This window comes from Macrobrachium nipponense, chromosome 22 (assembly GCF_015104395.2).
Source record: "Macrobrachium nipponense isolate FS-2020 chromosome 22, ASM1510439v2, whole genome shotgun sequence".
Lineage (NCBI taxonomy): Eukaryota > Metazoa > Arthropoda > Malacostraca > Decapoda > Palaemonidae > Macrobrachium > Macrobrachium nipponense.
In genome coordinates, this window is record NC_087213.1 from 69720175 (window position 1) to 69746694 (window position 26520).

A 26520-nucleotide genomic window follows, 5' to 3' on the forward strand; every position below is an offset into this window, starting at 1 on the left:
ACACTTACCAGGGTTCCAAGACATCAATAATATATTTGTGCTTAAAATACCCAGAAAAACCCTGTGAGTGCGCTGAATTATATGTAGAGCGTATCAGGCAAAGAGAAATTCTGAATACCATAATGAAGTAATTCGTTTAGATTTTTCAGCCATCAGAGCTTCTGTTATTTTGATACCACGTTGGGCTCCAACACTCAGAAACCTGAAACATTCAATTAAATATTCATTGTTCTAGTACACCTACAAGTTATTCAGCTATTTTATATTCTTTAATAAAAATAATTTCTACTAATGACATGATTTTATATTTTTAATTGCAACTACTTATAGTCCATGTATGGATCTATTTCACTCAGTAAGGAAGAAGGGGTAGATTATTCTAACATAAAGAATCCCCAACAAATGTAAGCACTCTTTGAAGCTATGATGTGATTAGCAAAGTGTATGGCCAAGCTACAGACCTTAGTGCTATGAAAAACAAAATATAGCCCTCAAGGAATCCTTTAAAGGGCTGTATCTATTAGCTGGCAGACAGCTAACATTATAATTATTATGCAACCATACTACTTAGTACTGCTTTCTTATTGTAACTGATTAGCTGTGAGGTACATGTTTGTAATATTATTCATACATGTTAAGAACACAAAAGAACATAAAAGGTTTCAGAACTTACTTTTGACCAAATATTTCAATGACAGTTCCGATTCTTCCTAGTCCCTTCACCGTTAGTGTCCCAACCTGATCAAATTGTGTCCTGAAAAAGTTTTGGGTATTAAAACTTGAATACAAAGAGCAAGTTATATATACATAATAAAAAAAGGACTTCAATGCTTTGCTATAAATTTATGTCACTGCTGGACTGCTACTTGTCATTATAATATACAGGGTTGGCTGTATAAGGGGTTCTCTTCACTCTCTTCGGCCTAAAGAGTATTCTTGTATATATCTTAATTTAGGCCCTTTCTCTTTTATTTCTGGCATTCTTACTGGACCTTACCCAGCTACCTCAATCAATTTTCTGACATTCAAAAATGACAAATTTTTTACTAATTTGTATTTTTAATAACTTACAAACCTGAGGTCTTAACATTAGGATAAATACTCAGTGCCAGCTGGAAACCGGTAAAGTTTAAAATAATTGTGTACGCAAGGGACTATTGGCATCTGTGCTTGGTCACGAGACATGTGGAGCCACCCACATACCACTCATTAACTTGTGACCCCATTAGTTATTCTTCCAACCCAGGTTAGTTGATAGAGGGGTGGTTAGAGGTGGGCCTTTGTATGTTAAGACCTCAGGTTTGTAAGTTATGAAAAATACAAATTAGTTAAAAATTTGTCATTTGTTCATATACGAAACAAACCTTCGGTCTTAACATTAGGATAGACTTACTCTTGGTGGGAGGTAAGTACTATTGACCAACTGGGAGTTTGCCACCTTTGATCAGTTTTCTGAATACCAGAATTCTACGAAACAACTGACCAGTATTTCCGAATCTAAGACATATATGAATATCACAAAGTTAGACTTCTGGGTTTTTACACAATGTCATAGTTCATTGCGTCCGAGGAAGATAAGAAGATCTGTTCCCCTAACAAACCAATTCATCAACTCATGTAGGTTTGTTATCATTCCTCTCCCCCTTGCTAGAGAGGAATGTCCTGCTACTGATTGGTATCTTACTGATACTAACCCTAACAGTATGGCCACTTCACTCACCTGTACCTTGTCTGTTCCAGCTTATGATGGTACTCTCTTCTTATTGCCCTAAATAAAGAAGGAGACAGAAATTTGAAAAGGAAAGAGGCCAGTTAATTCCTCCATTTCACATTCATACCATCATCTTAGACAACTGACCCGCCAGGGGTAATGGATGAGTTACAACATTTGTTGCGCAGCCACCAAAGGACCCAAGGAAATTGTGTCCAAGGACCTCTGGGCAATCTTATATATGTGTACAGGAAATTGAAAGTGGTTTTCATAACAAAGAATGTGGGTGGCTCCACATGTCTCGTGACCAAGCACAGATGCCAATACATAGTCCCTTGCATGCAAAATTATTTTAAACTTTACCAGTTTCCAGCTGGCGCTGAGTATTTATCCTAATGTTAAGACCGAAGGTTTGTTTCGTATATGAACAAATGTAATTTATCTTTGTTTACCTACGGGAACTGACAATAACAGCCACAAGTACCAATAAATCTTATTCTAAGTTAAGTTCTTAAGAAGTGTTTAATATCTGCTGGAAATGACTCAAAATTCACAGTATTACCACACCCTAACAATGCTGAAATTTTATTGTAAGTAAAAATAAACATAGAAATGGGCAGATGAAGAATGCAACTGCAGTTATACTAGAAGTGTGTCTTGTCCTACATAAAAACTTCATTGTGTGTCCTAACCTTTATATGAAACTGAAGGTTGACGTTGCAAACTTATAAATTACTATGCAACCTTTCTTCTGCATTATTTTTTTCAAATTATGCACCCTTTCTTCCGCATTATTTTTTTTACAACTAATGTTAGTGTAATGCATAGTTAGACTTGTGTGAATTATCTAATATCATCAAGGGGTCAATGTTTCCTCACAACAAAGTACAAAAATTCTGGGGTAATATACACAAACATGCAGAGAATATCTGACACAGAGTTGACTAAAACTGGGGCAGTCATGTAACGTTACAGTGCTGAATCACATTTCCTGCCAGGCCAATACGTATCCTCAAGTACGTCATACCAGTCAAAACTAGTACTTCCATAAGGCACTGTTTTCTAAATGAGTGATGGTAGCCAACTGTGGGTTTAACTAGATTCAAGTTTATAAAATTAGTCTCTCCAAAAGATGCAAACCTCTATATTATCAGAAATGAAAATAATGGAGACTAGCATTCTTGCAGCTTGGCCCTTCACCATAGATATTCTAGAACCCCAAGCATTTCTATTTGGGAAAATAGTCTGGAATGGCTTTGATGAGGGAAGGAGAGTCACTTAATAAAGGCTTTCCTTCTTTCCTTGTGTTTACATAGTACAATGAAGTTTGTCCTATTAGAAGTCTGGTTAATTCTTACTGGCAACAAGATATAAAACAGTTAACCTCTCTGTAATGTCTACTTGGCCCTTCTCTTTGGCAAATGGAGAAACCTATAAAAGTTCCTTGGTTCCAAGTGAAAACACTTTGCTGGTCAAAAGCTTCTTATTACAAGAGTTTCTCATGCAAGTTTATACTACATTTGCAAAGCTGCTATAATTTAAAATCTATCTCCTTTCAAGGGCTAAGCAACTATCTGCAAGGATTATTTGGCTGAAAAGACAGGTTTTTCATTTCCAGTACATGACTAGCAAAGCAGCTCAGAAGAGAAATCTTACGAACAAATGTGACAAAAAAAAGAAGTGTCTAATTGGTAAATTTCTCCTTTGTTAACCTTTGCTTCACTATTATTCAGCACTGGGCTACTCTAACTTTAATCATGTAAATGACGTTAAAAGGGGCAGCAACTGCAATTCACAGACACACAAAGGTCCTGGAGTCTCAAAACAACCAAATGACATCAACCAGCTCCCATGACGACCATAGCATCACTCAAGGAAATTTTCCTCTTGCTACTGATCTTTTCTGTCACTTGCAACTATATATAATGATGAATTATTATGTCCGGCCAAGTGGTTCAGTTACTAGTTGTGAGAAAGTTTATTAGTTATCCATCTAAGAAAAACTTAGGCCCATTAAAAAGACCTTGGGCTCATGGTTCATACTGAAATTCAGTATGTTGATCATTTTTTTCCACCACTTACAAATCTAGATAGTTACTTCCTTCCTTCCCCTGAAAAGCAGTTTCATCCTGTACCAAGACTAGTTTGGGTACTCAAAAAACCACTTTAAATGCTGTACTTTTACATTAATAGACAGGTAAACAACATATGTTGTAGGTATTTATAAACCTTGGTTCCTACCTTATTAGGCTGAAGACTTCGCGGCTACTGCCTTGTAGTCTGCTTAGCCTCAAGAGCCTCAGCGAGATAATGATCTATGGCTAAGAGTTCTTGTGGTCTGCCAATGGGGTCTTATCCACTTACTCGGCAGAGCCTAAAGGCCTTTGTCATTGGGTGCTATTCCACTTACATGACAATACACCTTGTTCAAGGAGCACAAAACCGATCCCGATCACCTGATCCTAACATCCATGTTAGTTCTAAGATTGTAAGGAGTCATCCCCGAACTCCTCACAAACAACCAAAAAACTCGAAACATAATTACACTTTCATTACAAAATATACAAAAAAAAATTTTGTACTCCCCTACTAGTCATACATACCCTTGATCGCCTACCAGCAATGACACTCTGCTCCCGTGCGACAGTAGTGAGCTTGCTACTAGAAAACCAAGCACATATCTGACAAGAGGGTTTATGTACGATAAAAAAACACAAAATTAAGGATCAGTCTTTGCTCCAAGACCCAGTACTGTATCTGCTGATACAAAAGGACCTAGCGAGAAGCACTTCTCATAGGTCACTCTCACGTCCTTCAGATAATGAGATGCAAACACTGAATTGCACCTCCAATATGTAGTCTCGATGATATTCTTCAGAGACATATTCTTTTGGAACGCCAAAGACGTTGCTACTGCTCTTACTTCATGCGTCTTGACTTTTAGAAGACCGAAGGATTCCTCCGAGCAGTTCTTGTGAGCGTCCGTAATAACGCTTCTCACAAAGAAAGCCAAGGCGTTTTTGGACATGAGTCGTTTGGGTTCTTCACTGCACACCAAAGACCTTGTTGGACAAGCTCCCATCTGTCTCTTCCTCTCTAAATAGAATTTAAGAGCTCTCACTGGACAGAGAGATCTCTCTATCTCTCTGCCTACCAGGTTAGATAGGCCTTTTACCTCAAAACTTCTGGGCCAAGGTTTTGATGGGTTTTCGTTCTTTGCCAGAACATTGTCTGGAAAGAACAGATGGCAGCATCTCCTTTGAACCCCACCGTGGAATCCAGAGCGTGTAATTCGCTCGTCCTCTTGGCTGTAGCGAGAGCCACTAGGAACAAGCATTTCCTAGTGACGTCGCGGAAGGACGCCAGATGTAAAGGTTCGAATTTGTCCGATGAAAGGAATTTCAGGACCACGTCTAGATTTTCCAACTAGGTGTTCTAGGAGTAGCTGCTTTCGACGTCTCAAAAGATCTAATTAGATCGTGTAGATCTTTGTCGTTAAGCAATTGTCTAGGCCTCGATTCCTGAAAACCCGAAGACAGCATGCTTCGGTATCCTTTTATTGTCGAGACAGATAGGTGTGACTCCTTTCTCAGAAAGAGGAGGAAATCGACAATATTCACTATAGAGGTACTGGAGGAGGACAGCTTCTGAACCTTACACCACCTCCTAAAGACTTCCCACTTCGACTGGTATACTCTTCTCGTCGAAGCTCTGCGGGCTCTAGCGATAGAGCCCGCAGCCTCGCGAGAAAAGCCTCTCGCTCTGACAAGTCTTTCGATAGTCGAAAGGCAGTCAGAGCGAGACCTGGGAGGTTGTGATGAAACCTCTCGAAGTGGGGTTGTCTGAGTAGATCGTGTCTGTTTTGGAAGCGATCTGGGAAGTCCACTATCCACTCCAGTACCTCCGTGAACCATTCCTGTGCTGGCCAAAATGGGGCTATGAGTATCAACTTCGTGCTCTTCGAAGCTACAAACTTCCTGAGCACTTCCCCAGGATTTTGAACGGGGAAAGCGTAAGCGTCACACCCGACCAATCCATGAGAAACGCGTCTATTGTGAAGGCTCTCGGATCCTCTACTAGAGAGCAAAAGGTCTCTATTCTTTTGGAGAGGAACGTCGCAAACAGGTCTATGTGAGGTCTCCCCCACAGGGACCAAAGACTTCGACACACTTCTTCGTGAAGAGTCCATTCTGTGGGAAGGACCTGGTTTCTCCTGCTCAGTCTGTCCGCTCTCACATTTTTGATCCCTTGAACAAACCTTGTGAGGAGAGTTATGCCTCTTTCTTCCGTCCAGGTTAACAGGTGTTTTGTCAACTGATAGAGGGAGAACGAGTGCGTGCCTCCTTGCTTTCTTATGTAAGCCAGAGCCGTGGTGTTGTCTGAGTTGATCTGTATTACCCCCGTTTTCTCTGACTATCTTTTTCGAAGGACTTTAAGGCTAGGTGTATGGCCACAAGTTCCTTGCAATTGATGTGCCAGGACACCTGTTCCTTTGTCCAGGTGCCTGACACCTCCCTTGCTCCCAGCGTCGCTCCCCATCCCGACTCCGAAGCGTCGGTAAACAACACTTGGTCTGGGTTCTGCAGAGCAAGCGATAAGCCTTCGTTCTTTTGAAGCTGAGGGATCCACCACCTCAGATGATCTTTTACTTCTTGTGAAAGTTGGAAGATGTCCGAGAGTTGACCCGTCTTCCAGTTCCACACCTCTTTGAGGAAAAACTGAAGAGGGCGAAGGTGAAGTCTCCCTAGCAGAAGAACTTTTCCAATGAGGACAGGGTCCCTAATAGGCTCAGGTAATCCCTCGCTGAGCTGTCCTTTCTCTCTAAGAAGCTTGAGATTCTCGACAAACCTCGAGTAATTCTTTCTTGCGAAGGATATACCCGAAAACCCCGAGAATCCATCTGAATCCCCAGATAGACCAAGTTCTGGCTGGGATCAGTTGTGACTTCTCGAGGTTGACGAGCAACCCTAGCGAATCTATCATGTTCCTTGTTACTTCCAAGTCCTCCAAGCACTGACTCTTCGACTTGGCCCTGATCAGCCAGTCGTCCAAGTAGAGGGAGATGTTTATCCCTTCTAGGTGAAGCCATCTTGCTACATTCGCCATCAGGTTGGTGAATACTTGTGGGGCTGTAGACAGACCGAAGCACAGAGCCCTGAATTGAAAGATCTTGTCTCCTATCACAAAGCGAAGATATTTCTTTGACTTGATGGTGAATGGGAACGTGGAAATAGGCGTCTTGCAGGTCCAGAGAGACCATCCAATCTCCTGGGCGAAGCGCCAACATGACAGAGGCGGACGTTTCCATACGAAACTTCTTTTTCTGTACGAAGCGATTCAGAGCGCTTACGTCCAGAACTGGCCTCCACCCCCCGATGCCTTTGGTACTAGAAAAAGGCGATTGTAAAATCCCGGGGAGTGTGGATCTTGTACCAGTTCGATGGCCTCTTTTTCCCACATTTGCTCCACCATCTGAAGGAGAGTCTTTCGCATTAACGGGTCTCTGTACCTCGCTGACAGTTTCCCGAGGCGTAGATGTTAGGGGCGGTTTGTCGTCGAAGGGGATTACATATCCCTTCTTCAGGACCGACACTGACCAAGGGTCGGCTCCCCTTAGTTCCCATACTCCTGCAAAGTTCAGGAGTCTGGTGCGCCCACTGGTGCTTGGAGGAGCAACAAGTCACTTAGATCTCTTGAATGGTCTAAATGAAGACCTTCCTCTCTTTTCAGAGCTCTTCTTTCTGGCAGGCTTGGACGAGCCGTTGCACCTCCACACGAAAGGGCTGCTGAGTAGGACGAGGTTCCTTCTTAACCGTCGTCGCTACCGGTCGTCCTTTCTTGGACGTTTGAGTCAGTAGGTCTTGTGTCGCCTTCTCAGTTAGTGAGCGAGATATATCCTTGACTAACTGAGAAAAAGGCAAGATGATCTGATAGCGGGGCGAACAGTAAGGCAGTCCTCTGGCTCGGAGAAACCCCTTTCGATAAAAGGGAACCATACACTGATCTCTTTTTCAGGAGACCAGCACCGAAAAGAGAAGCCACTTCACCTGAACCGTCCTGTACTGCCTTGTCCATGCAGGACAGCACGCTATGGAGAATTTCTGGGTTCTTCAGAAACTCCGGATCCTTAGATTTGTTGGCCAGAACTCCGAGCGACCAATCCAGAAAATTGAACACCTCTAAAGTGACAAAAAGTCCCTTTAGAAAGTGGTTCAACTCTGAAGTGCTCCACGTCGCTCTGACCGATCCTAAGGAGTGACGTCTAGAGGCCTCCACTAAACTGGCAAAGTCGGCATCTGCAGAGGCGGGTACAGAAGACCCATAGTCTCCTGTCCCATACCAAATACCTCTCTTCCCGTGCAATCTGGAAGGAGGCATGCAGAATACCGTCTTTCCTAATTCCTTCTTCTTGTCCATCCAAGAATCTAAAGAATGGAGTGCCTTCTTCATTGATATCGCAGGCTTCATTTTCAAGAAGGCCGACGATTTAGCCGTAGCTGAGCTCGAAAAGAGCGAACGAGGAGAAGGAGGAGCTGCAGGACTAAGAGAATCTCCAAACTCTTGTAGTAGTAAAGAGGCCAAGACTTTGTAACTAGAAAGTCCCTCATTAGCAGGAGGATCGTCGTCAGACAACTCGTCTAACTCTCGATCCGACGAAGGAGAACGTTCCCGTTTTGAGGAAGAGTCCTTCCAAGACCTCCTATGTTCTGAAGGAGAGGAGCTCCCATTTGGCGAAGAGTCATAACCTCCATTGACCGAGTCCGCCGCTCTTGACTCCTGGCTCTTGACTCTTGCCTCCTGACTCTGACTCCTGCCTTCCTGCTCCGGACTCCGGACTCCTGGCTCCTGCCTCTTGACTCCTGCCTCCTGGCTCCTGGCTCCTGCCTCTTGACTCCTGCCTCTTGCCTCCTGGCTCTTGCCTCCTGGCTCTTGCCTCCTGGCTCTTGCCTCCTGGCTCTTGCCTCCTGGCTCTTGCCTCCTGGCTCTTGCCTCTTGCCTGGATGCCTCCACACTCTTGGCTCTTGGCTCCTGCCTCCTGGTTGACTCCTCACTCCTGGCTCTTGGCTCCTGCCTCCTGGGTGACTCCTCACTCCTGGCCGGTGCCAGACGTCTGATTGTCTCATCCAGGTTCGTACAGGAAACCTCACCTCGGGTAGAGTATCGATCCTGGAGGTAGATACCTCCATACGTCTGGAGGATCTTTTAATAGGAAGGGAAGTGTCTTTCCTTCTAGGAGGCTCCTTTGACAGGACTCCTACAAATGACGAAATCTGCTCCTGCATCGCCATCATGAACTTCTTTGTAGCCTCCTCTTTATCCTCTTCGGGAGGAGGGGAAGGAGGAGGGGAGGAGTCCATAGCCTCCACCTCCTGCCTCCTTCTCACTCTGGTTGGAAGAATGGCTCTTCTCGCCTTCTTAACTCCCGATGGAGACTCCTCAGGGAAGTTTTCAGGGCTCGAGTCAATAGTCGGCGCCCTCCAACTCCTCTTGAGAGGCCGAGATCGATCGGAATCTCTCCAATCACGTCTCGGTGATGAAGATCCCGACGACGAGAAACACTTACGTAGGACGCTTTTACAATAGCTGTCCTTGGCAGTCTGGGGTGTCACAGAAACCGCCGAAGGGACACCTGATCGGTGGGGATTCTCCACAACCTCCTTTCGGCTTTCGACATTCCTTCTCCTCTGGGCATGTGAGCTTGGAAGAGGTCTAGACCTAGGAGCGTTGCTGAGCCGACCAGATGCCCCCTCCACTACACTGGGGGACACTTATATCACTGTCTAATGACAAATCACTAGCCTTACCTTGTATGGCAGCCATTTTGTTTTCCATTATTTTGAAGGCTGCTTTTAGATCTCAAGTTCTTTCGCTGGATCTACAGGTTCTGCAATAGGAGAAGGGGCTGCAATGGAAGGAGTAAGCATAACTTACCCTTGGGGAAGATCCCAAGCTTGGAATTAGTTCAGATCTAGAACTACTTAAACTTCTATGAGAAGCCTTCCTCGCTCTCTCTCTTTCTAACTTTTTTAAATAATTAGTTAGATTCTTCCATTCGTTCTCACTCAAGTTCTCACATTCTTTACAAGTATTAGTAAAAGAACATTCATACTCCCTGCACCTCTTGCATACCGTGTGAGGGTCTACCGAAGCTTTCGGCAACCTCACCTTACAGCCTACATTCACACAACGTCTCACAACCATACCAGAGTCAGACATATTTAAAGAAAAATACAAATCAGTCCACAAAACAGTCCACAAAAGCGTATGCCAATCCAACAATCCAGATACGTCACCAAAAGTCGGTCAAGAAGATCAATTGCCGGTGAAAAAAGAAAACCAATCGAGAGGAACCAACAACAATGTTGATGGTCCGGCGACAGAAAGAATTCTGATTAGAAAACGGGGATGGTTCCTAGTCCTGCCACCCATGGGCAGGGCGGTAGAATCACCTGACCTACCTGTAGCGTGTGCCGCGAAATTTGAAATTCTGTCGGAGACGACGGAGTCTATAGCTAAGTATATATCTGGCAGGGAAGTTGAATGTATAAAATCAGTATGTTGATCATTTTTTTCCACCACTTACAAATCTAGATAGTTACTTCCTTCCTTCCCCTGAAAAGCAGTTTCATCCTGTACCAAGACTAGTTTGGGTACTCAAAAAACCACTTTAAATGCTGTACTTTTACATTAATGGAATCAGTTTGTTTACTCCCATGATAATAATTCAGTAGGTCAAAACAAGGTAGAGTTCATATACAATCTGAGATCAATATGACCATAAAGGTGTAAGAATATCTGGGTATGGAAACAGGCTACAGAGAATAGGTAGCAAAGATATTTTTCAGTCACTGATTCAAATGCCAATAAAAAATACAGTAATAAAACACACAAATACCTTCAGCAATAAATAAAACAGGGAAAATTAAATAAAATTTTGAAATTCAATGGGGAAAATTAAATAAAATTTTGAAATTCAATGGGGAAAATTAAATAAAATTTTGAAATTCAATGGAAAAAATGAGAACTAAAAATACATGAATTACTGTATCTGAACAACTTGTTTTCTCAGTACTGTATTTCTTGCATTATAATCGTGACATTGCTTAAGGAGAGGATCAAGCAAGTGGTGAAGATACGTACCAATTGGCATTTTGTTTATGAGGTATATAGACCGAATGCTCCCTCATGTCAATCCAGTCTTTAACAGATTTGTTCTCAGATTGGACTTGAAATTCCCTCTTCTTCTTGTCCCACCAGCATTCCTCTTCCATCTCAAAATGGTCAACCTGAAGGCTTTTAGTCTGCAAAGAAAGAAGGTAGATACTATTTGAGTAAAGTAAAAATCATTGAATCTGGTATTTACACAACTGGATTTTTAAGCAACTGGTGTGTGAGATTCACTGGTTTACAGAGAAACTGAGGTGAGTATGAAAATAGTTGCAATAGCCTAATTTTGGGGTGCTGATTTCAGATTCAGAACCAGTTTTCACTCATCACCTCTAGTTTTTGAGATATACATGTATACATGTACATAAATGTGTACATGCATTCATTGCTACCAGATGTTTCCTATACATATAGGACATTGTGTTTTTTTTAATTAGAAATTTTAAAAATTGTAGTCTTTTTAGAAAATTCAAATGCTCCATTTTTACTAAAAGCATCTGGCAACCCCTGACATGCAATGCAGCTGGGTACACCAGTAGCCTACTGGCGGTGAGAGCAGATGGTTAGTGCTGCTCGACATTCATGTTAAACAACCGATTTACATGTTGGATACATGTTTATATCATGATTTTGCGACAAGTCACATAACCACGTATGAAAAATTTTGTGAAGGCAATGGAAAAAAATGGCGCTGTCTTTCAACACTTGTGCACCCTGTTCCCAGCTCTGAGTTCTGTTAAGCTCAAGGAGGGCATCTTCGTCAGACCTCAGATCCGAGAGGTTCTGAAGGATATGGACTTTGAGGAGCTTTACCTTAAAGGAACTGAGAGCATGGGAAGCATTCAAGTGTATGCAATAGCTTCCTTGGTAACACATGAGTACCAGATTACAAAGAGAGTATCGAGAAGTTGTTGCAGTCTTATGAGGATATGGGATGCTGAATGTCACTTAAAATTCACTGTCTCCACTCCCACCTCAACTTCTTCCCTCCGAACCTCGGGGCAGTGAGTGATGGAGAGCAACTACCAAGGTAATAGGGAACCCAGCAAGATGGGAGTTTCTGCTGGACGCTCTTGCGTGACAACCCGGAGGCAAAGTACACAAGATCATCCAAAAAAACTCACTTAACTGTCTGCTGTACTATGATTACCTGTACTATGATTAGTTCCATCAATGTTCTGTATCTTTGTTGTTTTTTCTGTAATATGCCTTTGTAACATATCTAATAAAAACATTACATTTTGAATCTATATGTGGTACAATTAACAGGAAATATGTGAAAGCAAAAAAAAAAGTAGAGGTGATAAAGCAAGGCTGTTCAGAAATTTGAATGCACCACATCAAAATTAGTACAAAAAATACCTATTCACATCCTTGCCTCAGAGCAAATAAAAAATTTTATGTTTTGAATTTATATACAGTACAGGCAGTCCCTGGCTTACGACATTCCAAGGTTACGACGCTTTTCAATTATATCCTTCAAAAATTATTTCCAGGTTTATGACGCATGTTCCAGGGTTACGACACTTACTGCACTGATCTGACAGAAGAAATATGACTCCAAAAATGCAAATAATTAATATTTGAAGGTTTTTTTTTTGATGAAAAATACAATAAAAATGCAGTTTACATAGTTTCTAATACACCCAAAGCATTAAAAGTAAGGTTTTCTTAGGATTTTTTATGATTTTCTGGCTTACAATGATTTTCAGCTTACGACACATATCAAGAACGGAATCCCCATCGTAAGCTGGGTCTGCCTGTATAATTAAAAGGGGATATGTGAAGGCAAAAAAACTAGAGGTGATAGAGCAAAACTGTACAGAAATTTGAATTCACCACATCAAAATTAGTAAAAAAAACACCTATTCACATCCTTGCTTCAGAGAGAAAAAAAAAATTGTAAACCAGTGAACGAATAACAACATGAGAGTTCAGGTTACATGTTATGGCATTTTAGAAGGCCTTCTCTCATGTAAATGGTAAATACAAATAACCGGCAGGCCTTTGTTGCCAAGGGTGCTGGTTATGAGGGATCTTACTGTCGATAAGTAAAATCCACTAAAAAATTTAAAAGATTTATGTAATGTTCATATAATTTCTTCCCTTATATGCCTTTTCCCATTGGAAAAGGTGGCTGATTCTCAGTAGTATTGCAAATATGTACTGTTATTTGGGATAAAGTTACTAGCTTTAAGCCCTATCCATCCTGGCTATAACTCATCACAGTCAACTAAATACCAGGTATAAATTCACTGATCAGCTTGGCCTTAAGTCAATTGGGTTTAACAGCAATTTGCTTTACCTTTCATGTCAATTAAACAAATGCCTTCTTGTATGGGAAGCAAGTACAGTATCATGGGAGGTAGCAGCAAAGATACTTAAGCTTGCCTTAATATTCTAACTCTACCTTTGCTGTAAATTTACCATGGCTTAATGTTCCAACTCTACCTTTGTTGTAAATTTCATACCAGGTTGTCAGTCAACTGTCGCTGATTACAGTTAGGGTGAAGCTAGCAACCTCATTTCATACATAAATGATTTCTAAATAGCATAAAGTTAGCACCTTCTGGAGCACCACTTTTAAGACAACAAGCTATTTGTGAAAAAATAAGACTAAGGCAGTCCCCGGGTTACGACGGGTTCGGGTTACGATGTTCCGAGGTTAAGGTGCTTTCAATTATACTCATCAGAAATTATTTCCAGGATTACGATGCATGTTCCAGGGTTACAATGCCTACAACTGATTTGGCAGAAGAAATATGACACCAAAAATGCAAAATAATCATATTTGAAGGTTTTTTGATGAAAAATGCAATAAGAATGCAGTTTACATAGTTTTCAATGCACCCAAAGCATTAAAAGTAAGGTTTTCTTAGGATTTTTGACAATGTTCTAGCTTCCGACGATTTTCGGCTTACAACGCGTCTCAAGAACGGAACCCGTCATAACCCAGGGACTGCCTACAGGCTTTTTGTGAAAAAAAAAAAGTCTCATAATGCATGGATGAAAAAACTGCATAACAATTTTTTTACACCTAAAAATATTTCAATCAAATTGAAGAATTCAAGGTATATTTCACACAACTAAACTGACAGCCATAAATAATTTTCTTTCAAGATACAAGCAGTCCCCAGTTATCAGCGGGGGTTCCGTTCCCGGGGGAGTTGCCACCATTAACCGAAACGCAGAGGTTTTATGGTGTCAATAACCAGTTATTGGTGACATAAGCGCCATTAAGGCGCCATAACTCTATTATTGGTAACTTATGGTGTTGATAACCGGAACTCGGCCCATTATGGCACCATAAATTGTGATTTTATGGCACTAGACAAGCGCCATGAAACCGGATCGCCAATAACAAAGTCGCCCAGTAACCAGGGATTGCCTGTATTGTCAAATTATTAAAACAAACTATCAACTTCTCTAAGGCCTACATAACAGAAACAATAATATACCCCATACTTATATTTACAAAAGCTGCATGACTGCCCTTCACAACTAGTTAAAATTCTACTTTCCATTCCATGATTTAAGAAGCCTTGACAATGAAGCCCAAGCACTGATTCAGCTACTGCGACATACTTGTTTGATCTCTGTGATCTATGATTGATCTCTTCAAATATCAACTGAGGAATATATTCCCCAAAAATAATTATAGTAATATGACAAAAAACTGTATAATGTATATATAAATTTATTTTACTTTTTGTTCTGGCTTTCAAAGGCCTTCCACTCTTCATTTGATTATTACTATTTTGTACTATATTTTGAGAAAAATTTACCAGTTAATTTAAGAGAGGTGGGTGGTAAAACTACTAAAGCATGTGCCATACAGTGTATATAAAAATTCATAAAACCTACCACATAACAAGACTTACTCCAGCAGCTTGGAAAACATGGACAACAAAATATCATAGTACGAGGCATATGAAATAAGTTATTTAACAGTGATTTTTCTATATATAAGAAGTTTTCTAAACACAATTACAGTACATTAAACACATACGCATGCAGAGTACAATTAGCTTAGACCAAATGTCTGCAATTATACATTAGTTCTAATTTACACTGAATATGCCCCAAAACTACACTAACCAAAATGCACACACCACTCATGTCAGACAAAACACCAGTTACTGGACAAGGGCTTCAAATGTCCAAACAAAAACAATGCAAAGACAATAACATAAAAGTTTATAATTGAATAACTAGTCAATTCTTGACAAACAGTAAAAAAAGGCCTAAAAATGTCTACACTATTAATGCTATGTACTACCTTCTGTACAAGCATAAATACTGTAGATGGATAGATCTTAAAAGTAGCCTTCATCAATTATCCTCAATCAACTTTAACTCAGGCAACCAGTTCTATAATAATCAAGTGTCTAAACAAAGATACCTTCCAATTCCAAAATTAACTATCTTGCCAAAGTTATCAAGGATATGCATATAATTTCTTTAACTTTCCATTTACAAAACTTAACAATTCATTTACTCTACCAATAAGAGGAGAGAGAGAAATTCTTAAATGAACATTTCCATAAAAAAATATTAACTTCAGAATAATATTTAACACTTCCAGGTTGCACTTAAAATGAAGTTGAAAAGCTTCTTGGATAATGGCCTTAGTCACACCAAGAATCCACTGTGTGAATAACTGGTAGGCAAATACATAGCCTTTCTTAGAACACTTTCCTGACACATGCACACTGAGAATAAGGTAAACTGAATTACAGTTCAACTATTCTCAATCAACCCATGTACTTGACATGAAGAGATGTCCACACTCATAATTCTTTCTGCAGCAGCTGCTATTAACTTCACTGTCCAAGATACAACAGAATATTCTCTACGTGTCCTCAAATTTTGTCAGGAATTTATTAAAATGTGAGCAACGAGGAAAACTGAAACAATCTAGAAAATCTCCAAGCACAGAGAGAACATATGTGAAAGAATGCCCTTCTGGGGTCAAAGGCAACAAAGCTAGTCTTGTTGATTAGTGAACAATTAAAAAGGGGTTAATATACAGACCATCCATAGATAAAATCTGTTATAGGTTCATACGCCTAGAGTTGTCTTCAAGGCTCTCAGATTTAGATGGCAATAAATATCCCAGTACCGAATTTGTGGATGTAAAAATGGCAACTGTAAAACTGAAGCTGTTGATATAAGAGCTTTATCAAACAACAAAAGGACATCAAATGATTAGAAGAGCTTTCAAACGCAATGATCAGCAGGGTTAGCTCATTGAGGATTATCCTCTTGACACTTATCGAACTGCAAAGTTTTAAGTACAGTAATCCTAGTAAGGGGCCCCACCCCATCCTTCCCCCAATGCAATGGTTTGTGGTATGGTATACATACAGAGGGTTCAAATGCCCAAAAGACTCATCCAACATCATCATAAACGAAAAAAGCTAATTCTTAACTCCAAGGTATCTGATCCCCTTGACTTGAAAATTCCACATCTGTTATCACATCTCACAGAATGATTAAGTACTGATCCAAGCCAAGTACTGATCCAGAGTGTAAGAATATAGACCAACCCTTTGAAAAAACAAAAACAAATTATATCTGTATAACACAGATAAAATCTTGTAAAATCCAGCATTGCATCTTATAGGTAAAAAACCTAAAATTTTTCATCATATGAATATGAAGCTATTGTCATTCAGTGCCACCCAAACATTGGGTTTATACATGTTACCTCTAATGTTATTTTATCCAACACTAAACAACTAAAATGTAAAGTCCTAGCAAGGATGATGACTTTACCTACTACCTCCTAGACACATACCATATGTTATCATGCTAACTGTCTAACTCGAGTTGTCCGGCATTTCAATCATCTAATTACCAGTGTAACATATGATGACCCTAAGCTGCACTTCTAGCAACCTTACAACCTCAATGCAGCATGCACTATTTTTACACATATGGCTCCATTAGACATTTCATAGGAACTGGAGCATTAGAAATTATAAGAAATTCATAGGAACTGGAGCATCAAAAATTATTAGAAATATAAAGCCCTCCTTGTGTGTAAAAGAAAATCATATAAGTACAGCATATTTACTAAAAAGAAATTGGTATAAAATTTGCTACAGCCTACATTTACAGTACTGTATTGCGACAACAATGGAAAAGAGGTATAGTTCATATGCAGAGTATAAATAATTAAGAAATGAAAATGGTCTGGTAAGGAGTAAAGACAAATACCTTATCTTTTGGAATTTTGCCATTTTTCAATCATCACAATATATGTATTCAAGATCAGCTCCAGCTATCAGTGTAAAGTCAGTATATGTAGTCTGTTTTTTGCCTTATGCCTAATTCATGCAACTTCTGTCTAAGATTATGAAGGTAAACTACATCTTCATTTAGTCCATAATTATGTGGTTGTGTCCCTTATGTAATTTTGTTGAAAATTTTTTTTATTTTTTTATGTAGTACTATTCATATTCGCCTTTCCAGCTAATCCTCTTTGACCAGAAAAATGATCTAACCAAAATTTCTTTTTAATTCATCCACCTGCAGCTTTGGAACTTATCTGCTATTTACAAATCTGGTGTTGATTCTGTACTCAGCAAGATTTCTAGTGACAGTATACGGTATGATGACAAGTGGTGTTTATTTCTTGAAGGTATGTATACGTATCTTTATGTACTATGAAATTACCACTGTCTAAGCAACCATCACATAATGCCAAGTAGGTATATATTTTAGGTGAATCTACATTTTGGTGATGACCTGAGCAGCACATCCACACTCCTACCAATTCCACATACTTCACCAGTTGTCATAATCCAATGATCATTCAAAATCTCTGTGAATTAATTGCAATGAAAATTACTGTCTCCTACTCTGACTGGAAGAAAAAAGGGATTGTATAAAATACCCAATTTGAATATTTGGTTAAAGCCTGAAGCAAATAATAAATTGTCTGCTATGGTTTCACAAAATCAAACTTGCTTGAATAAGAGTTCAAAATTTTTAACATATAGTACTATTCACAAAACATACAGTATAGTACATTCATCCAATTCAAATTACATAAATTAAGCAATTACCAAACAATGAACCAATATTCACACTAAAATACAGTCAATGACGAGAATATTGAGTGTTCATGAAGATACCACACCAAAAAACCAGCCTGCATTCTCCTTAGTATGATGAGATATTGTTACCTGCAGTCCCAGTTGCACACATCTGATATCTACAAGAAGGTAGTTTTCACCATTATGAAATCGAGATATCTGAAAATGTAACTTGTGCAGTACGATCTCACTATTAAGTTTATTAACTTCATTCAAGAAATTTAAGCTGCTACGAAAAATTACACCATCCAAATGTTCTTACCCTTCTTAACAAAGATGGCAGGACATTACGAACAAGTGCAACTCTCTTGGTGTAATTTCTTCCATCTGTTGTTTTACTTCTCTCTACAGTATTACAGACTACAATATTAGGGTCAAAATCATTTGGGAATTTTGCTAAATGGGTGGCTGCTACAACTTCTACAGGCTCCTTGTAAACATGTTCTGCGGTTATTGTAACAGTCATCTTGCAACCTGAAATAAATAAAATTAATGTCATAACTTGTTACATTACTTTTAACAATTAATTTTAAATCAAGTAACAATCAAAAGGGTATATATAGTATTTTACTGTACCATGGTAACCACTGCTCATTCATTTCTCCTTTAATACTTAATTGGGGAACATTCTCTTTTCTATACTATATGTATTTCTTTTTATTTCTTATGTATTTTCTCTTTTCTATACTATATGTATTTCTTTTTATTTCTTATGTATTAAGTTCATAATACCTACAAAACCTACCCTTTCATTTTCTTTAAAGAAGAATTTTTATCTATATTGTTCTAAGTCTTGTACAATACTCTAAACAAAACCTACTTACACTTTCTTAAATAGGACACACTGGATAAATTTTGCAAGGTTTTGAATGTCTTAATAATAAACAAAAATTTCAGATATAAACCCTTGATTTACAAAAGCCTTTTTAGCCTGTTCAAGTGGCTCATACTGTACCAGCAATCTAAACTTCTCCAACTTATGGATTTCATGTATATCCCTCCCGTACTTCTCAATCTCGTTATGCTGGATCTGCCATCAAGTTTTCTGGGAGAATAGTAACTACTACCTTAAAACCAAAGGGATTTGAGGTACAAACCATCAATTTTTAAATTTTGAATGACTATTTAGGTAGAAGGCAGTTTATTTAAATGAACTGAAGCAGATGCCTATGTCAAGCTTCTGTGAGGTTATGAAGAATTCCTAGAAACTGTGTCTGATGCTGTTTTAAAGGAATCAGAATTGACTAAGCCTAAAAAAAAAAAAATTCAAACCCTGGAAGAGCTGCAAATCCTACATGAGAGCTCAAATATCTGAAGCCCTTAATGATATACTACTATATGGATGACTTCAGCACCTTAAGGGGGAGAAGATAAAAAGTAGGTAATTTATATGAAGCAATCCTTCTCCATGATACCAATGGGGTGTGGGCCAACTACTAGTTAGATCTAAGGTCGTCTTCTTTACTTGGCCTAACAATCTGAAGTGTAGTAGTTTGAGAACATAAATTCTCAGTTGTTGTCCTCCCTGGTATTTGGCATAAATCCAAATATGTACAGTTGTGTACCAGAAATGTAGTCATACACTACCTGTTTATTCACTAATTTTCACATTCTAATGATTTTTCTCACCATTGTTTAATATAACTTCATCCAGGGGCTTGACATATACGTAGTAGGCTACACCTTGAAGATATAACGTCAGTTGATATGTGCCAGGAAACAAGAAAGCCTTAAACCTACATTTAGACAAAAAACAAATGTGGACATAAAGACCCCCTGTTGGCAGGAATTAACCATAAATATCTGTCCCTGGTACTTGGTCTGGTTATGTTCAAAAGGACTGGTTTATTGCAAAAGGGGTTAAATTTGTGATATATTTTAGCCTAGCACAGTACATACTGCCATTACATTAATAAATGATTCTATGAATTGGCATAAAAAGCTTACTTTTCACATGGTTTTCTTTGGAATTTACATAATTGTTTTATGATATCTATTGAAGTATTTCTGCACATGAACCCCAGTTTATTTCAGTCCTATAATATTGGTAGACAAGCGGTATTACAACAACCAAACAGTTTTCTCATAGCATTTGATATTTTATTGGCCATTGTTCAATCAACTTATAACCACCACTTTGCTTTGACAGCCTCAAGAGAAGCCTAGGATAATCTTGATCTACTAAGAAAGACAATGATAAAGCTTGACTTTGACCCATCATATAAGAGCAAAAGTGATGGTAAAATGTAGGTAGGTACTGGGACCAAGGCAGTCTTACTTTTCAGTCAAACTAAATTTAGATTGGGTTACATGTACAATGTGGAAACATTTTCAGTTAAACTAAATTAAGATTGGGTTACATGTACAATGTGGAAACATTTTCAGTCAAACTAAATTTAGATTGGGTTACATGAACAATGTGGAAACACAGTAGTAAAGCAACTGGTGGTGGGGTGCAGAAATGGGGACCCACAGATGAAGCCTTTGGCTAGGTAAACATACATGTGAGGTTAGTTTTGACAAGGCCAGATTTTCTAAGGAGGAAAATTTTTTATTTTCAACCAAAAGCAGCTTTCAACAAAAAATTAATATGGCAGTAGTAATTTACTCTTACACATATAGTACTGTAATCCAATAAAGAGTAAATATCCAGTAAATTATTTCTGAGAACTCCCAGTCTTTTTTTCTCTATAAAAAATGTTGCAGAGAAATATTGTTCAACCAAAAGCAGTAACATACTTACAATCAGCCATTGACAAAGGCTTTATCATATGTTGTCATGACTTGACCAATGACAATTTTCTTAAGTTTTGTCTGCTAAGTGGTTTTAATATCATACAATTTTAGGTCATTTAGTCATGGCTGTGATATCTTTGATTAACAAATCTTAGGTAGGATGCAGCTCCCTTATATTAAATGCCGAAATTTACATCAACCCTGATCTTTTAAAATTAGAGGATTCCAGATAAAGCTTAACTCAACCCCTGGAGTCAGAGTAGGAACCAGCTCGTGAGTTTATGCTATTACCCTCCAAAATACTCATTCCCTCTGTTGTCTACCATTACTGTCACATGCACATGACAAACAGGTTAAAAAATGGGTCATTGACCAACTTTGGAGAACAAATCCTTGGCCAATGCTATGTATGTGTATTAAGCTTTGGTTGGGACTACCAGTAATTTGCTTACTTATATTTAATCCGTCTGTGATGTGTGTGTGTGTGTGTGTGTGTGTGCATAAGTTTTCAACATGTGTTACTGTAGTGCAAAATTTTTTTTTTTTTTGTATGGTGTTTTTACGCTGCCTGGAGCCAGTGGTTATTCAGCAACGGGACCAACAGCTTCAAGTGACTTCCGAACCATGTTGGGAGTGAACTTCTATTACCAGAAATACACATCTCTCACACCTCAATGAAATGCCTGAGAATAGAACTTGCGCCAAGGCCATACTGATCATGCCACCGAGGCGCTCTGTAGTACAAAAGAACCTTAGACCATGGAAGGGTTGCAATGCTTTAACCAGCATGCCCAATGCATATTAACACTGAATTCTCCAAATTCGTGAACAAAAAATTTGACAAATATATATACTACTAGTACCGTACTTCACATTTATTCTAAATATTAAGTTTAACCTAAAAGTGGCATATACGTTACTTACATCAATAAATTTCCAGTTGATTACGATAGGCTGTGACGAGTCATGGAAATCTAATAATTTCTGTTAAGAGACATATAGGCCACTACTATGATAACCTCCCTAACCTAAGGATAAAAATGTTTAGCATAAATATGAGTTATGAAAGCCCAAACATGACAAAATGGTGGGATGACATTTAACTGGGAAATGGAATATGGAACTTAGGGCGAAGGCCAAGCACTGGGACCTATAAGGTCATTCAGTGCTGGACGGGAAAATGACAGCAAGAGCATTTGAAAGACAGCATAAATAAGAGAAAAGGAGGTACAGTAAAAGAATGAAAGAGGTTGCAGCTAGGAGCCGAAGGGACACTGCAAAGACCCTTAAGTAATCCCTACAGTGCACCACTGATAGCACTATCCCCCTATGAGGCATTTAAATGAGGTTTTTGATTTCTTGAAACTAAAATGTTAAGTCTAAAGAAGAGCTCCACAAGGAGACATTGTTTAATAATGAAAACTTTTGACAGAACAATATAAAAAAAGGGTGTATGTTAAGTAGTATGGGGATAACTTGTCAATTCACTAAATTAATAGGAGAAATTTACTGTCTTTTGCTTATGTTTTTGTGCAGGTAAGTTTTGTGGGACTCCATACCGCTGACCCATTGAGGATTATAATGTACAAACAAACTTGACAGTAAATTTCTCATTTTATTTCAGTAAAATTTTCAAGTCAACTTACCTACTGCATCACAAAGCACCATTTTTTATGTCATATACTAGTTAAAAAATTTCATTAATAAACCAGATCGCCATGCAGAGCTATTCCTCTAAAATGCCCCTAAAATAATGGGTAAAACCAAATCCTATTTTCTACTTAACCTAACTTAGGGCCACGTGCCCTGACCTGGGTGAGCTGCGAACCCTCCAAAAAGGCTGTAATCTTTCCCAGTCGGTGACTGGCAGGAATCATGCGTGCAACAATTGTGTAGTTTTACCAAATAATGGCACATCTTTCTACAAAACACTGTTTAATGATACCCCCATATGCTGGTGCATTCCATCCTTTAGCCTAGTTTCATTGTTGGCTGGGCTCACAGTATATACCTATTTTTCTACCTAAAGGCTAATTCATGGTCTATACTGGTACTGATCACCACAAAATACGGCTAATCTGCCCTCTTATTACCTAAAATATAAAACTACGTAGCCTAGTACATAGGGGAAACATCAGTTCAGGCCAACCCTCATCACGGTGGACGGGTCTTATTCACTCGATATTTAATTGGTGAAACATGAATACAATTGCAACTCTAAGCATACCATTTAAAAGACTGAAGTTTCGTCAACATATTGTGATATATGAAAGCCCCATTCGAACTAAAATAAGCATGTGAGCTCTTCGTAAAATATGTTTTCAAGGCAGTTTTGAAATCCAATATGGCGGCTACGTTTTTCATGGACGGTTCTCATCAGTGACGGACACCATCTTTCCCCAGCCTTCCCAGCACTCATTTGAACAATGTTAGCGTATGTATGTAACGTTTATTGATCTTACTCAAGATTGCAGTTGTAATCAGCACAATAAAACAACATTTTGTTGCCTATATTAGTGAAAGTATGAAACTTGTTATTCCCGGGGTTATGGTTGGAACTGAATTCATTCTTACCTTGTAATCGGCGGTTTTTATCCTCCTTACTGCCATCACAACTGAAACTCCACAGTGCTTATTTGATTGTTATTATACACATTTTGGTCTCAGTTCACTCCACATTGCACTTTAAACCCGTTGCTGTTCCTGGTTTCTAAGCGCGCGCGCCATAAACACAATTACAAACAGCAGACGACGACAGACGACGACAGACGACGAAACTGCAAAGTTTTATTCCCTAAACTGTTTACTTTACTCGTTATTTAGTTTAAATTTACATTGTTATTTAAAAATTTTGATTTAATTCATGTATATTATCCCTTTTTAGCAACCAAATTACCCCGAAAATTACAGATATTTCTAACGTAGATAAAATCAAATGTTTCTAACGTTTTCGTACATCTGGCTGCCGAAAACCATAGAGGAACGAATACGGAACAGTGCATAGAGGAACGACTACGTTTTTTTTTTTTTTTGCTTTTTTGTTTTTGCTAGCACTTTTCATTGATTTCAGTCTTTATTAGTATTTTGAATTTCTTAAATAATCGTATGCCAGAAATAAATGTAACCTTTAATGTTTGCATGCTTTAATGTTTGCATGCTAAGAATGGCAAAATCATCGTTGCCACATTAGTGGAGGCTTCACACATACGCCGTTCCATTATTATAAACTGTTTCCATGAATTCTAGTTGTCATAGTAATGCAATAATGATAAAATTGCTTTAATATTTATGTATATATACTTCCAATACATAGCCTAATTTCACCAATTTCAACGTTTTGTGTGTAGTCTTATACCCAGTTTGGAGGGTCAACACTACCGAATGGCAACAGAGAGAGAGAGAAAGGAAGGCGGAGGAACGAAGAAGAAAAGGGATGGCGGTGGAGGGGGGGGGTGGGGGGGGAGAGGGTAGGTGGAGCTTTATTACGCGTGTTCGTATCCATTTCTGCATAATGGAGTTTTTGTCTCTTGGTACAAGGACAAGTGTCGTTATTCTTTACGATTAGTGATTCACGATACCCTTATAAATTACGGCACTGGGTGTAATGCACTATAGCAAAATCTCGTTCTGTTACGAGTGTTCGTTACAGAAATAGGTATTGCCCAAAAACGTGCTTGCACTGTCTCTGAACCCATAGTAGACATGCTGCTTAGTTTGTCAATCAAGTTTTTATAACCAAGTATTTTTTACAAGCTAGCTATTGAATAAATTTGTATTTTTCTCAGTCAAAACATATGCCCCTCAATGCTAACTTTTCCTCTTTTAACGACTTTCTGGTCATTGCAAATTCGGCCCCATAATTTCTTATGGTGCGAAAACAGACAGAGGCCCATGGACCGAAAACGATTGCGTCACACTACGGCGATAATCCAGCAGTAAAACATCTTCATATATCCAAAAAGTAAATAATAAAGATATATATGCGCATTACGATTATAACAATTACATGTATAGCTATAACAATCTGTATAGCTGATAACAATCTGCACGAATAACTGGTAAACTGTTCTGCAATGACAGTTGAGTATAGCAATTATTTACAATAGGTACGAAGTCAAGATGTCGTGACGTCATAATACAGAACTTGAAAGAACGTTCTAATTCAGAAAAATAATTACTTAAATTTGAGTCAGAGGCGAGTTACTTTTTCAATAACGAATATTTTCAAATTAATCATCATAAATATGTAAAATATTGATGTTTTACTACTTATTTAAAAATTAGCCAAGAGAACGCTTCTCGTCATCTTCTACCCCAACAGCTGTTTACGCCTGGCTTGTTGTTGATGAGAAATCGTGTTTCGATTGTTGTGATAAAAGTGCTCCAGCGTCTGTGGGTACAAGTGGTGTGCGGATTTATCACAGGAAATGGTTAGTTTATTGACACAAGCTACTCCGTAAACATCGAGATGGCGTCAATCTTCGAAACATTTTTAGTTGTAAGTAAAAATTTCTAAAGCGTTTTGGTGAGATTTCCACTGCCGTGGGCGCCATTTTCAGTACCCTCTGTTTAAATCTGTTTAAATCTTAAAATTTGGCCTTAATTTCTAACTTTGGGGAAAATACTTACTTCGAAAGGAGAGTAGAGGTCTTTAGCTCCGTTTCTCACCAACAACAAGTCGCGACTGATGCCCATCTCGGGTGTCAGGACGCGTTATAATGTACTTTTTCGGAGGGTGGCTTGCACTGATGGTAGCTGGCCTGCGTGGCCTGCTTTGATGTTTTACCCTAGTAGGTAGTAGCTACCTACCTAGCCTAAACTACCGTAGCCTGGTCATTCTTGGCAAGAAACCTTTGACGTGTTGTTCCTACCACCTAGGATTTAATCCGACATCATGCTCAAGGGGCGTTGTTTCACCTTTGCTATCTAATTAGATTAGTTGGGAAATAAAACCACACGAGTCACTGACAATGGTACAGGCAAGTGGATAATGTCGTACCCCAGACATAGGCTGGTATTAGCTAGGTATAGCTTTAATACTCTCTGCCATCTCCTTAGGATATAGTATATATAAAATATTCATTAACGCCCAAAGGTCCACAAGACAGTACTGGACAAAACGTTTTTATACCTGACAACAATCACGGGGGAAGATAAGACTGTGACATCCACGGAAGTCCTCTCAAGTGTCAATTTCTCAAAAAGTACGGTTCTGGTTCCACTTATACTTGCAAGTGAAAGCTCTCCATGGGTGCGTTTCGTAGAAACCAGATGATGGTCTCGTTTGCAAACCATCTCTACTATGCTACATCATCCATTTATGAAAAATAAATTTGATTGGATAAATATAAGATCGCTAATACACATTATATCAATCACGACAGCGACTCACTTCAAAACCAGCTGCTTTTGCCTAAAAAGAATTATGGGTGGATTTGACATGGGTTGTTGGTACGCATGCAACTCTCAATAACTAATGATTCTGTGGCTGCTTTCGTGTTACTGCGTAGTTTGATTATATTAGATTACACGTTTAACCATTTCATAAGAACCTTAACGGGGGATATAGACTCTTCAAGAGTAAAAAGTATACATTAAGTAAGCATCCACACAGAGAACAGTTCCGGTTTTTAATGAACATGTTTCGACTCCCAACAGTTTGTTTACCCCAGGACAAAGGTCAATGGGTTCAGATTAGTGATTTAAGATATCGCCCAAACATGACTTGCATTTTTTTCAGTGCGGTATTTTCATGGTCGTTATTATCTGAGCATTTACAGGCGACTTCTCATTACATTTAAG

General features: G+C 38.9%; 1 protein-coding gene across 3 annotated transcripts; it reads right to left on the reverse strand.

The window, feature by feature from the left end:
• Positions 1 to 25: 25 nt before the first annotated feature.
• LOC135198794 (PRELI domain-containing protein 2-like) lies at positions 26 to 25986 on the reverse strand. Of its 3 annotated transcripts, none has more exons than XM_064226749.1 (5): positions 25850 to 25986; positions 18245 to 18456; positions 10853 to 11013; positions 674 to 754; positions 26 to 202 (listed from the first exon to the last, which is right to left on the reverse strand). In XM_064226749.1, exons 2-5 carry the CDS (start codon positions 18446 to 18448, stop codon positions 94 to 96), a joined length of 555 nt encoding a protein of 184 aa, XP_064082819.1. In that variant the 5' UTR covers positions 18449 to 18456; positions 25850 to 25986; the 3' UTR covers positions 26 to 93. The 3 variants fall into 3 exon arrangements, with proteins under 3 accessions (XP_064082819.1, XP_064082820.1, XP_064082821.1); XM_064226750.1 differs by lacking the exon at positions 25850 to 25986 and adding an exon at positions 25528 to 25646; XM_064226751.1 differs by lacking the exon at positions 25850 to 25986 and adding an exon at positions 21643 to 21664.
• Positions 25987 to 26520: the final 534 nt, after the last annotated feature.

What these genes read in the sequence shown, in the direction of transcription:
- LOC135198794 (XM_064226749.1), bottom strand. Translation starts at nt 18,448, where the DNA reads ATGACTGTTACAATAACCGCAGAACATGTTTACAAGGAGCCTGTAGAA. An exon ending in CATAAACAAAATGCCAATTG is followed by an intron (nt 755 to 10,852) that starts GTACGTATCTTC and finishes AAACTTTTTCAG; the next exon opens with GACACAATTTGATCAGGTTG. An exon ending in ATTGAAATATTTGGTCAAAA is followed by an intron (nt 203 to 673) that starts GTAAGTTCTGAA and finishes TGAATGTTTCAG; the next exon opens with GTTTCTGAGTGTTGGAGCCC.